Source organism: Amphiprion ocellaris, chromosome 8 (assembly GCF_022539595.1).
Source record: "Amphiprion ocellaris isolate individual 3 ecotype Okinawa chromosome 8, ASM2253959v1, whole genome shotgun sequence".
NCBI lineage: Eukaryota > Metazoa > Chordata > Actinopteri > Pomacentridae > Amphiprion > Amphiprion ocellaris.
This window is the reverse complement of record NC_072773.1, coordinates 12,146,487-12,159,021: the sequence shown is the minus strand read 5'-3', so window position 1 is coordinate 12,159,021 and position 12,535 is coordinate 12,146,487. Positions and strand designations below refer to the sequence as shown.

At 39.9% G+C, this 12,535-nt stretch overlaps 1 protein-coding gene across 1 annotated transcript in view; it reads left to right on the top strand.

The window, feature by feature from the left end:
* Nucleotides 1–12,535, top strand: part of mtor (mechanistic target of rapamycin kinase) — a 97,417-nt gene that overhangs the window by 71,648 nt on the left and 13,234 nt on the right. The window contains exons 37-46 of the mRNA XM_035947331.2: nt 2,674–2,789; nt 5,273–5,390; nt 5,957–6,154; nt 6,691–6,791; nt 7,003–7,099; nt 7,238–7,336; nt 7,451–7,573; nt 8,604–8,786; nt 9,087–9,221; nt 11,633–11,807. Of these exons, the coding sequence (XP_035803224.1) occupies nt 2,674–2,789; nt 5,273–5,390; nt 5,957–6,154; nt 6,691–6,791; nt 7,003–7,099; nt 7,238–7,336; nt 7,451–7,573; nt 8,604–8,786; nt 9,087–9,221; nt 11,633–11,807 (1,345 nt within the window). The remainder of the gene's footprint in view (nt 1–2,673; nt 2,790–5,272; nt 5,391–5,956; nt 6,155–6,690; nt 6,792–7,002; nt 7,100–7,237; nt 7,337–7,450; nt 7,574–8,603; nt 8,787–9,086; nt 9,222–11,632; nt 11,808–12,535) is intronic.

Below are 12,535 nucleotides of genomic sequence, written 5' to 3'. Positions count from 1 at the left end.
TCTGCCTATCAGGATGACTATAAAGTAACTTTATGGATACAGTATAGTTTTTTGGGGGGATCAAGTCGCAATGATCAGTATTTCTATATCAAAAATATGATAAATGACAATGTGAAAACAGAGTGATATTAGCCAAGTTTTCACAACACATTTTTATTCACCTTTTGAAGGGTCGCATTAGAAAAAATGAATGGAAACGACTATAGATTTTTTATTTACCTTTATATAACCAGGTAGTCCCATTGAGATTAGAGATCTCTTTTATAAGGGAGACCTTGTAGAGGCCAAGATAGTAGCCATACAACAATTTAAAGTTATATAAAACAGGTACATGATACACAAATAAACAATGAACAGTAAACCAATAAAACAGATTGACAGCTGTTCAAGGACAGTGACCTCTGAAGAAAGACATTTACATTCCTCCTTCACTGTATTCTATATGACATTCTTAAACTCATTCATGGATATTAATGTTCCTAGTTTAAGAGTTTTTTGAAGATAATTCCATGTCCATGCTGCATAGTAGCATACCCTCCATGGTGTCACCTGTACGTTTTGTAACTCAGTGTGGTGACTCTAGTCATAGCTGTCTTGTCAGTGCCTGGCTCCTCCTAACCCTCGGCTAATCGAAGAGGAAGCGATGAGGTGGGCCATGCAATGATGTCTGGACTTTAATTCGGCATAAATATTATGCTTCATATAACTTAAATGTATGCGTTATATTAAAAATTCCACTCCTATACAGTTATCACTAGTTATGACTAGGAAAATTAGCTATTGAGACCAAAACGTGTTTTTGGTGGGCAGGCTATAAACATGTTTATATTATGTAACTGTTTGCTGGCAAGTTCACTATATAAACTTAAAAGGTCAGTGTTTCCACTGCCTGCAAAATAGCCCAAAAATAAATTATTTAAGGTTGAAACCAGCCTTATAAACAATGCAATGAGCAATGGTTATTGTCTTATTTGGTAAATTCCTACAATGGTCAGTGCAGCAGACTACCCAGTATGTACAACATGTTATATAACTTTGTTTGCAGATAAGCCTGTAAAACTTTGCCCAGCGAGCTCCATAAAAAAAAATCAGAGGTGTGAGGTAGCCCATTGAGTTATTGATGGTCAAGTTAACATTGCTAATTGTTTCAAGCAGAGTAGAGCCTGTGGGGAAAAATGACACATTGTAATATAATGAAGAATTGGTTAATTACAGTTGAGTTAAGTTCTTATTCAGTTTGGGTTTCCAACAACAGCTTTGTACCGAGAAAAAAAAATTAAAAATTGCGTGACGAGTGCTGTGATAAGTGAGAGATTTGATAGAGCTGGATAATTTCAGGAACTGAAACGACTCAAGAGGTTGGAACCTTTACTTGGAACTGAGTTCATCAGTAAAACCAGCTCTACTTTTAGATTAATGTTATTAGTAATCCTCAATATCCATAGCAACAGTGGATGAAGTAAGCCTTACTTAAAAGATTGCTAATAAATGTTAGCATTTGTTCAGACACATTTGTTCTTGCTGTGGTCCAGCATCCAGCACAAGAACACTCCGAGACTTCCAACTACCAGCAATGGTGACCTAACATTTTACTGTATGTTTCAAACTATGTGTCACCAGAGCAGCATGGGATTGAACTGCTCCATCCTGTGCCATTTGTCTACCACACACACACATACAGCCATTCACATACAGTGTATAGACCCCCAAACACACATAAACACACCCACATTTATTGCCAGGTGTTGAGTAGTGTTTGTGGCTCCAGACTGCAGGTCTCATTACAGGACTTAGGTAAGTGTGACTATAAGCATTGCTGTTGCTAGAGCCAGCTGCACTTCTTGCCAGACAAATCAGAAAATTAATATCCATGCACACACACGCACGCACAGCTGGAACTGGAAAAGACCTATCTGCTGTTTCCGGAGTTTAAAATATGTGGGGATGTCAGCTCTGTCACTTATCACACTTGCCATTGCTGCAGTCTTATTAAATGAAAGTCTAGCAGGGATAGTCATAGTCAGTTAGTAGTAATGGCAAGACATAGAAAGTCTTTACTTAAATTAACAGAATGATTCAAATTCTCAAGTCACACTTCACATGGAAATTTATATGAATGGTCTTAAAATTAGTCATGCACGCAAACTGCTGTAGACGTTGTGGTGAAAAAGACACAATGTTGTTCATAGAATATTTGTTTTCAATACAGATATTGTCTCATATATACAGTATACCTGTTGCATTCATCTTTCTCTGTTGCTGTGGTTAACATCCTAAACATACGAAAGCTGCATGGCGTACAGGGCAGCCTTTCACTAATTGGTTGATGTCAAGTACCAGAATGTTACAATAGTCCTAATAAGTTGAAGTAACAAAAACAGTGCAGCCATGACAACAGAGGTGTTCTGGCAAACTGGATTTTCCCTTTTGAGCCATTTGTGAGGCCAGCAATGCTGATAACAGTTTGGTTCTTCAGAATCAGTTTGGATAGTCAACTTTGCAGAATGAGGAAGGGGCCGACAACAAGTAGTTGTACCAAGAGTGGCAGACCTGTGAATGTGTACAGTTCACCCCAGTATTTATGTGGACAGCTACAGAAAGCACCACAAAAGTGTGTCTTTTAATGACACCAGGTGTTTACTTGCTGTTGGTATTTCTGTTGTGTCTCGTCAGATTGATGCCTTCCAGCACATGCAGCATTTTGTTCAAGGGGTGCAGCAGCAGGCCCAACACGCCATTGCAGCCGAGGACCATCAACGTAAGCAGGAGCTTCACAAACTAATGGCCAGGTGAGTTCCTTTGTGGAAGACAAATGTAAACAATACCACAAATAATGGGGGAATTCCATTTACCTTTTTCCGTTTCAGCATCCTGGTATGCTTGCTGATTTACGATCATGCTGTCATTGATTGCTGGGACAGCTGCATAAAACAGTTTGTCCAAAGAAAATTAACTTAAATGAAATAGTCATTTTGCATTTTTGGAGGGAAATATATCGTTCATCTACTTTGTAGAGAGTTAATGTGTTAATTTAAAGAAAAATAATCGTTAGTGGCACCACTATTCATTATATGTAACTGTTACCAGTGTCTGTACTCCCATTCTAGCATGAAGGCACAAACACAAACCAACATGCTGAAGCAAGGAATAAAATAACCTACACTACTGTTCAAAAGTTTGGAGTCACTGAGAAAGGTCCTTATTTTTGAAAGAATAGCATTTTTTCAGTGAAGATAACATTAAATGAATCAGAAATATGGTCTAGACATTGTTAATGTAGTAAATGACTATCCTAGCTGGAAACGACTGATTTTTAATGGAATATCTAAGAGGCCCATTTCCAGCAACCATCACTCCTATGTTCTAATGCTACATTGTGTTAGCTAATGGTGTTGAAAGTCTAATTGATGATGAGAAAACCCTTGTGCAATTATGTTTGCATTTGAATAAAAGTGTGAGTTTTCATGGAAAGCATGAAATTGCCTGGGTGACCCCAAACTTTTGAACGGTAGTGTATGCTCTACCCTCATGTTGTAAACAGGCTGGGTCATGTACAGTGCATTTCGCTTCTTTTCCATGAGCATGACCCAATCTGGCATAACACCTTTTTACAAGTCACTTGGCATCCTGTGGTTGTTTTCAAAGCTACTCAGCTCCCCAAAATGTCTCACCTCAAACTTCTCAATAATATGATCCGTCTGGTAATGGATGTGGCACCGTGCCTGTGGTTATCACCCAGTGCGTCTCCTTTCCCCTGTTTTTGTACTCTAATGTCCTAACAGCCATGGCACATGGTCTCTCGAGGATGATTACTGAGAATGTGCTGCACTGCATTGTGTGTCATCTAACAAGCAAGAGGTGTGACACGGGAGCAGAAAGGTATAATCCTGGATACAGTAAATCATACAGCAGTGTCATCTGGCCATGCGCACATTACACAGCAGTCATACATACCCTCCTATCTCATAAATCATACATGATAACACTCAAGCGTGACAACAGGTACACGGGGCTTTTCTAATATTTGCATCTTCCACTCAGTGTCTCTGGCTGTCTGTGGAATGCATGTTAGGGAAAACACCTGTATAAAGTGAGTCGGGACGGGTTCTCTCCAGACATTCTGACACACTTTCATGAATACAAGTCGGCTATGTGGTATGGAGCACACCTGGACTGCTCAGTAAGATACTTGCAGTCCCACAGTCACATGGACGCTCTCACTCCAAAAAATCCACTGTAATTTCACTGATGCTTCACTTTGGATCAATAACTCAGGTGCCTGAGTTGTTCCAAGGTCCCCAGACACCCTGTCGCCCTCCTCTTGTGTCTTCCACAGAAGTCGAACCTGCTAATCCTTTACGGAAACTGTTTGGCAAGGACGCGTTGAACCCAAACTGTGCACTCGCATGGAAAAGCACTCAGAAGAAATTGCGTAATTCCAAAAGGCAATTTGTTGGAGGTGCTCTGCAAACAGTATTCACAGTACTAATGGATGGGTCGACAGCATAGCGCTTGCCAGTGGCTCGGTTTAGTGTAGTCGTATGTGAATTATACATCTTGGCCCTGCCAAGCACAACTAGCCTGACTTTGCCACTATGTATCTGTGTTTGTGCATGATGGATAGAGCTCGGTCCTCCTCAGGGATGCCACAGAGCTCACTGTCGGATTAAATTAAGAGGAAAATTGGTTTGGATAATTGAAAATCTCCAGATGTGATCCCACAATCTTTCAGCAGATAAATACACTGCTGCCTTAAGTGGTAATATTTGTGATAAATGCCTACAAGATTTACAAGTATTGTATCATTTTCCGACTCCTTTTTAATAAACTGCCTTTGGATTTGCTGTGCGTCACTGCCAGCACTTTATAAGCAATGACAACTAGAGCATGCTTATAAATTCATGAAGGTATTTCTTTCTGGCTTGTCCTGACAGTATATTTGTTTCGTTGTTACTAATGTAGTCAGTGAATCAGTTGCTGTGGCAGAGCTTCTGTTAATAGCATTGACCTCTGACCTCAGTAACTTTTACAGTCTACAAAAAGTTTTATTAGGTTTATTTTTCTGTTAAATGCCAGAAAATGTCTGTGTTTTTATTATTTACGGAACAAAGTTGAAGGGCTTATATGAGACTTACAATCTATGCTACACAAATATTTCTGTGAATAACGGTGATGTGTAAATGTAATATTTTGATTAGTAGAAAAAAAGCTACTTAAGTGAAAATTTCAGACACAATGTCCAGATCTTTGTCTCTTCTTTTCCTCCATGCAGATGTTTCTTGAAGCTGGGTGAGTGGCAGCTCAGTCTGCAGGGCATCAATGAAAGCACCATCCCCAAAGTCCTGCAGTATTACAGCAATTCAACAGAGCATGACCGCAACTGGTACAAGGTCAGTCCCCCCCCCCCCCCCGTCTCAACTCTAACCTTTCACTTTTGACTTCTCTCTGGCTGCAAAAATCCCAACTGTGTTGGTAAGAGATTGCCCTGACACTGACATGTCTCCAGGAAAACCTTAGACTCCCCATTTTATTGTCCTTTAACCAAACATACCCTAACATGGTTGCTTGTTTAGCTTTTGTTTTTTGTCTGCATGGCTCATTTATTTGAAATAATTCTATTGTTATGCTTGTGGTTCATCTTTTGACACATCAGAGATATGAGGTGATGGAAGAGCTGAGAACATCTCTTGTTTTTCTTTTCCATGTTTGTGCTGCAGCCTACAAAGATGTTACCATACTGTATTCATCTTCACCAACTCCCTCGAGCTTTTTAATAGCTTATTGCATAACAGTAAACATCAAACTCATATGTTTGGATCAGAAAAGTTACAGTCCCCTGGGAGGTATCTGCCCCACAGTAAACTGATACATTACATCATGGATAAATGTGGAAGTTTTTTCCAGTCAACAGCTCTTAGAAAACCAGTTTCACCCAGTGTGTTCCATCTGTCGGCAGGCCTGGCATGCCTGGGCTGTGATGAATTTCGAGGCTGTGCTGCACTACAAACACCAGAATCAGGGACGTGATGAGAAGAAGAAACTACGACACGCCAGCGGTGCCAGTGCTAATAGTGAAGCCAGCAACAGCGACAGTGAGGTCGATAGCACTGATCACAGTCCTGTACCCTCACCGGGCCAGAAGAAGGTCAATGAGGTGAGAGCCACAAAAAAATCTACAAATCCACATTCACAGTCCTTTTCTCCCTGCAAGGTAGAAATCGTCAGTTAAAATACTGTCTACACTGCCCATGCTGTGTTTGAGCCTAATCAAGCAACACAACTCATCAAGTGAGCTAGTGCATGACATAACCTGCACATATTTCTGACACATTCAAAATTACTGACCAACTACAGATCACAGCATGGACATACATTACCACATTTTTCATTCCAAAGTTTCTGCATTCTTTACAATTACAAAATAAAACAAGTTTTAAACAGAAACATTTTTGGTGACAAGTAGAACATTGACCAGATATTATTTCAATTCTCGGCTTTGAGAAATTCATTTCACTCTGCCCAGTTACTGCTGTTTCCAGTAATCATAAAATTCAGAATTTTGAACTCTGAGTTCTACTGACTGTCCAGATTATACCACACCCCCTTATAGCCAACATCTACAGAACAATATGTTCCTCAGTATATTTTTTTTCTTTATTTCATACATTGAAAGCATATGTCCCTCTGCAGGACCTCTCAAAGACGCTGCTCTTGTACACGGTTCCTGCTGTTCAGGGTTTCTTCCGCTCCATTTCTCTGTCTAGAGGAAATAACCTGCAGGATACACTCAGGTAAGTTAAATGACTGTAACACACAATGAGGAAGTAGTCAAAACCACCAAATGGCACCCATATTCATGTACACCTAGCAGCTGTGGTATGTGAGGATAGGGGGACCTCTAGTGGTAGATGGTAAATGCACTGTTTCATGATCTGTGATAAATAGCCAAGACAGGATTCTGATTTTGTTTCTGTTTGTGTTTCTGTTTTTTAAACTGCTCAGGGTTTTGACGCTGTGGTTTGACTACGGTCATTGGCCTGAAGTGAATGAAGCTCTGGTAGAGGGCATCAAAACCATTCAAATAGACACTTGGCTACAGGTAATACACATGCATAAACACACATTTGATGAGGTGTTAAAAGATTTAAAAACACCATGGTCTGCTAATTTCAACACTTAGTGTGTCAGTGCTATGCTTTGGATTTCACAGTCTTTTTCTTTTTTTCTCTCTGTGCAGGTGATCCCTCAGCTCATAGCTCGAATTGACACCCCTCGAGCCCTTGTGGGTCGTCTCATCCACCAGCTGCTAACAGACATTGGACGGTATCATCCCCAGGTAAGTGTGTTTATACTGCAAGATATTTTGTTTTAGTGTAGAACAGAACCAAGACCACATTTTTATAGTACAGTAAAACCATAGAAACAGTGATTGTTCTCTGTTCACCTCCAGGCTTTGATCTACCCTCTGACTGTGGCTTCCAAGTCTACCACCACTGCCCGTCACAATGCAGCTAACAAGATCCTGAAGAATATGTGTGAACACTGCAACACTCTGGTTCAGCAGGCTATGATGGTAGGAAGAATGAATATTTCTATTTACCAATACTCAAACAAGAAAAGCACTCAGAGAGCTCAGTACTCCGCCATAGTTGTTCATTCCCCCATATGGCATTGTCAGAAATGCAGTATTTTTTTAGATATGCAGCATTTGTTTATTTATTATTGATGATCAGAAATTATGGCAACATAGAATGTGGCCATTTAATGTAGATGTACCCACCAACATACGCCGATCGTCACATAACTCCGCTACATTCCTTGGCACAGTAATAAAATCATCTTCTTTGGTATAGAAAAAGGCTGTGGATTTGTTTCTTAGGGTTAAATTTGAGATTCTGCTGGTCTAGTATTCCAGTATTTAGTTCAGCAATACTGGCATGAATAATTATGTGTAGATCAAGAATTTCTTGTCACTTTATCTTTCAACATCTTTCAGTACCATGTAAAACAAAAAAGAAAAAAAACTGCGGTATTAGAAATCTAAATCAGAAAATTTCGATACTACACAAGTAAAAACATCTATGAAAGAAAAGAATTGAGTGGGGGCGCCCGTATAGCTCAACGCGTTGAGCGGGCGACCCATATACAGGGGCTGGTCCCCGACGCAGCTGGCCCGGGTTCGATTCCCGCTCGCGGCCCTTTGCTGCATGTCTTCCCCCGACTCTTCTTCCCTGTTTCCCGTCTCTCTCTCACTACGCCTATCTAATAAAAAGCCGACAAAAAGGCCAAAAAAAGAAAAAAAAAGAAAAAAAAAAGAAAAGAATTGAGTGTACAGTTGTTGCTGTTGCTTCATGATGTGTTGTCTGTGACTGTGCTATCACGAGTTTCGAGAGGCTTAAATTTGTTTGTATCTATTTTCTTTAAAAAGGCCAAATTTAGATTTTTATCCAGTAAACAGGAAATACCTGAAAAATCAGAAATGATCCAGAATTTGAATAATATTTGAGAAGACCAGATACTTGATATTGCACAGCCCTGAAGATTGGGAGGCAGTATCAGAGACCACTCTGACCTTTTCCTTTTTGTTTTTCTTCTTCTTCCAGGTGAGTGAGGAGCTTATCCGAGTGGCCATCTTGTGGCATGAGATGTGGCACGAGGGCCTTGAAGAAGCTTCACGTCTTTACTTTGGTGAACGCAACGTCAAGGGCATGTTTGCTGTGCTGGAACCTCTGCATGCCATGATGGAAAGGGGACCACAGACTCTCAAAGAGACCTCTTTTAACCAGGTTTGTGTCATTTCCAATTAAGGTTTCATTTAGATTCTTAGTGACCCTAAATTCCATTGTTGAACTCAGAACTTGACTCCAGTGTTGATTTGCGTTGATTTCCATGTTTTTGTTGTTGACATTGCCTGGAAGTGATAGTCAAACATATTACAATACCATTTATCTGCTTTTGCAGTTGCCTTTGCTAATGAAGACAAGTACATACTGAAATTATATATTAATCAAGGTAGAGCATTGATGTTTATTGCCTTGGTTGTCAGAGTCCCTGAATACATGTGTTTTCTCACTCTCATGCTGCAGGCTTACGGCAGGGACTTGATGGAGGCTCAAGACTGGTGCAGGAAGTACATGCGCTCTGGAAATGTGAAAGACTTGACCCAGGCCTGGGACCTCTATTACCATGTGTTCAGACGCATCTCCAAACAGCTGCCACAGGTGAGTGGTGAAAATCACTGTCACTGTAATGAAGCTACACGACCTGAATGAAGCGACACGACCTGTCTACTGCGGTCTGCGTTCGTCCTTATTCAGATATATTAACCAAAAATCTTAATATTTTGTATGACCTCCTTTGGCCTTCATAACAGCTTCCATTCTTGCTTCCACCGTTTTTATGGACTTTTGGACAGTCTCTTTTGTTAGTGAGTTCCAAATAGTTTCTAGCTGTTCCCAGAGACTTGCTTTGGATGAAACTTTGGTGTGATCTGTTTTTGAATTCAATAAATCCCAGATCTGTTCAGTAGAATTCAAGTCTGGACTTTGACTTGGCCAGTCCATCAGTTCCAGTACTCCAGATTTCTTTTTCTTGGTCCAGTAGTCTCTGCACAGTCTGCTTGGGATCATTGTCTTCTTGGTATATGAACCCATGACCAATCAGGTTCAATCCAGAAGGAATTCCATGATGCACTAAGATGTTGTGGTAGACCTTCTTGTTCATGATACCATCCATTTTAACTAATTTGCTCATGCCATTTCCACAAATGTAGCAACATACCAGAATGGAATCTCCACCGGTTTTCACTGTGGGTGCAATGCAACTAGCATCAAAACATCAAAATGTTCGACAGCTTTTCTGTGGACATAAACACAATGATGCTGACCGAAGCCTGTAATTAGAAAAAAAAATTCAGTCGCATCCCACCACTAATATATATATATTCAACATAAACCAGCAAATCTTCTTCTATGCTGACTATGTCAATCTGAGAAATGTGGTTAAAAACAGTTTGCTGAAGCAGCACATCCGTATGTCTCCTGGGGAAATTAGATTTGACATCCCACGACCTCTGTATTCCTGTGTCCATTCCAATCTCTCATCATATCTGATGAGATATATTTTGCATTTCATGTCCCGAAATCTGGCATACTGTCTCTCAGTCATGTAAAATGCCATAGAGGAGTAGAAATTCTGCTGTGATGGCTACTGTGTTTTTGCCAGCATACCAACAGACGGAAGCGAATGGAAGATGATGATAGAGAAATCAATGACTTCTTTAACTCTGCAATTTCTTGTTGAAGTTAATGAACAAGATGCCAAATATAGTGTGGAAAGATATCACGATATAATGAAACGGTGATGATGGAGGTCCAAGAGTAATAGCAGAACATCATTAAATAGCATCTCTCCTTTTATTGTCATACACAGTTTAGCAACAACATTTTGAAATGACATTATAACATCAGATCAAACATATATTTAGTCATTCACAAAGCCAAAAAAAATTATGACATGGATTCTTCAAATTGCAGGTAATTTTGTCTGTGTTAATTACTTTTTTCATTTAATTTTGATCTGTCTCTTAGCTTTCATGAATAAGAATATTATTATTCAGCCTTACACAAAACTGTTATATAAAAAACGTGCTGTTTTGAATCTGTTACTCTTTCAACATCTTCCAAAATACAGCTTAACTCCTTTTTCCTCAAAGATTTCAGTATATTCATTGCATGTTTTAGTCCTTCAATAACTGCCCCACTTTTAAATATAAAACCCTGCATTTACAGTATTATAATTTTGTTTTACATATAAACACTGCATACCTGATGCTATATAATTTATTTCACTTACGAAGCTGTTTACCATCAGTGAAAATGATACTGTGGACTTCAGTAGTACCAAAAAACAGTTTGGTGCAGCATCATGGGTACAAACTTTACTGAGACAAGGTCTTGTTGCTTCTGGAATGAAGATGAAATTGAACAGATAGATGTCATTCCTCACAGCTATCACCACATTGTTCAGTGGCATTGAAAATAGTTTTGTCAGCAGCTCTTACTTCACATAATAAATAGAGACGGCAGTACTATTTGACATTGTAGCACGGCCCAGCTCTTGGGGATGCTCCCTGCTGAGACATTACAGTACGCAGCATGAAAGCCACAGCCACATACCAACATGCTGGTACCAGAGCAAATATTCCTCCATGGGACATTAACATAGAAATAAACCCACTATGAGATTCATGCATCCAGCAGATCCAGAGCAGATTGGGGCTGTAACCATACATGGTAACCATATATCAGCATTCAGAATTTAATCATGAAGGCCTTTAAATAATATACCACATCAGATGCAGCTTCAATGACTAATGGTTGAATGCTGACAAGCAGCAAATGCATTTAGAAAGAGAAATGTTCCAGAGTAATCTATAAAAGATTGTGAATAAACAATTTTTTTTTAGATAAAACCATATCTTGGATGTGAGCCAGTGTCTGGTACAATCCGCATATTGCTTTAGGCACTGTTGGCAGATGCTGTTGGGTCAGTGCAGCTTTTGTACACAACAGACTAAAAACTAATTTTCTCTTCCTGTGCTACATCCGCACCTCTTCCACTTTCTCCACAGCTAACCTCCCTGGAGCTACAATATGTGTCTCCAAAGCTGCTGATGTGTCGGGACCTGGAGCTTGCTGTACCTGGCACTTACGACCCCAACCAGCCTATTATACGCATCCAGTCCATCGCCCCCTCCCTGCAGGTCATCACCTCCAAGCAGCGCCCACGCAAACTCACCATCATGGGTAAGATTTGAAGAAAACTGCACAGGCTTATGTTCCGTTATATTAGGAAAATAGATTAAAGAATATTTCTAATCATGTGATTTCAGCAGGCATTGAATGGGCCATCACATTAGAGAAAAATCCAGTGTCTGGAAAAATAAACAGCTCCAAGTCTGTGGTTTATTTAAAATTCATGCCAAAGTTCTTTATGTATTGCTAATACTCAACAGTAAAAACGTCCTGACCAACAGAAACCAAATTAAACCAGCAGTCAACTTAATGCAAAAATGAAAAGCCAGGCTTAGTGACCAGCCAGCGCCGTATCACAGATACCATGCAACCACGTTTTTCATTTTCTGTCCTAAGAGAAATACACAGACCCGATATGGCAGGAACCCTCCCAGCACTGTTCATTGGCATTAAATTGAACACAGATATAAATAATTCTGACGCTTTATCCCCTACTCTGCTGTATGATATGAAATATGATGGTGAGGTACTTCAGGAAAGGCACAGCACTATAAAGTCACCTTGTCTTGAAGCTAAATCCACACATTATCAATCACAAATAGTTCACTCTGCTTCACACTTTTTCACTGAACAATGCGATACCTTGTTCTGATGTATCCCATCAGTGTTACACAACACACTCTGTAAAAGATGATAGCCAATAAATCAACTGACCTCTGGAGCAAGACTTCAGATTAAGACCTGTCACCCACTGCAGGCACCTTAGATTTACTGTCTGT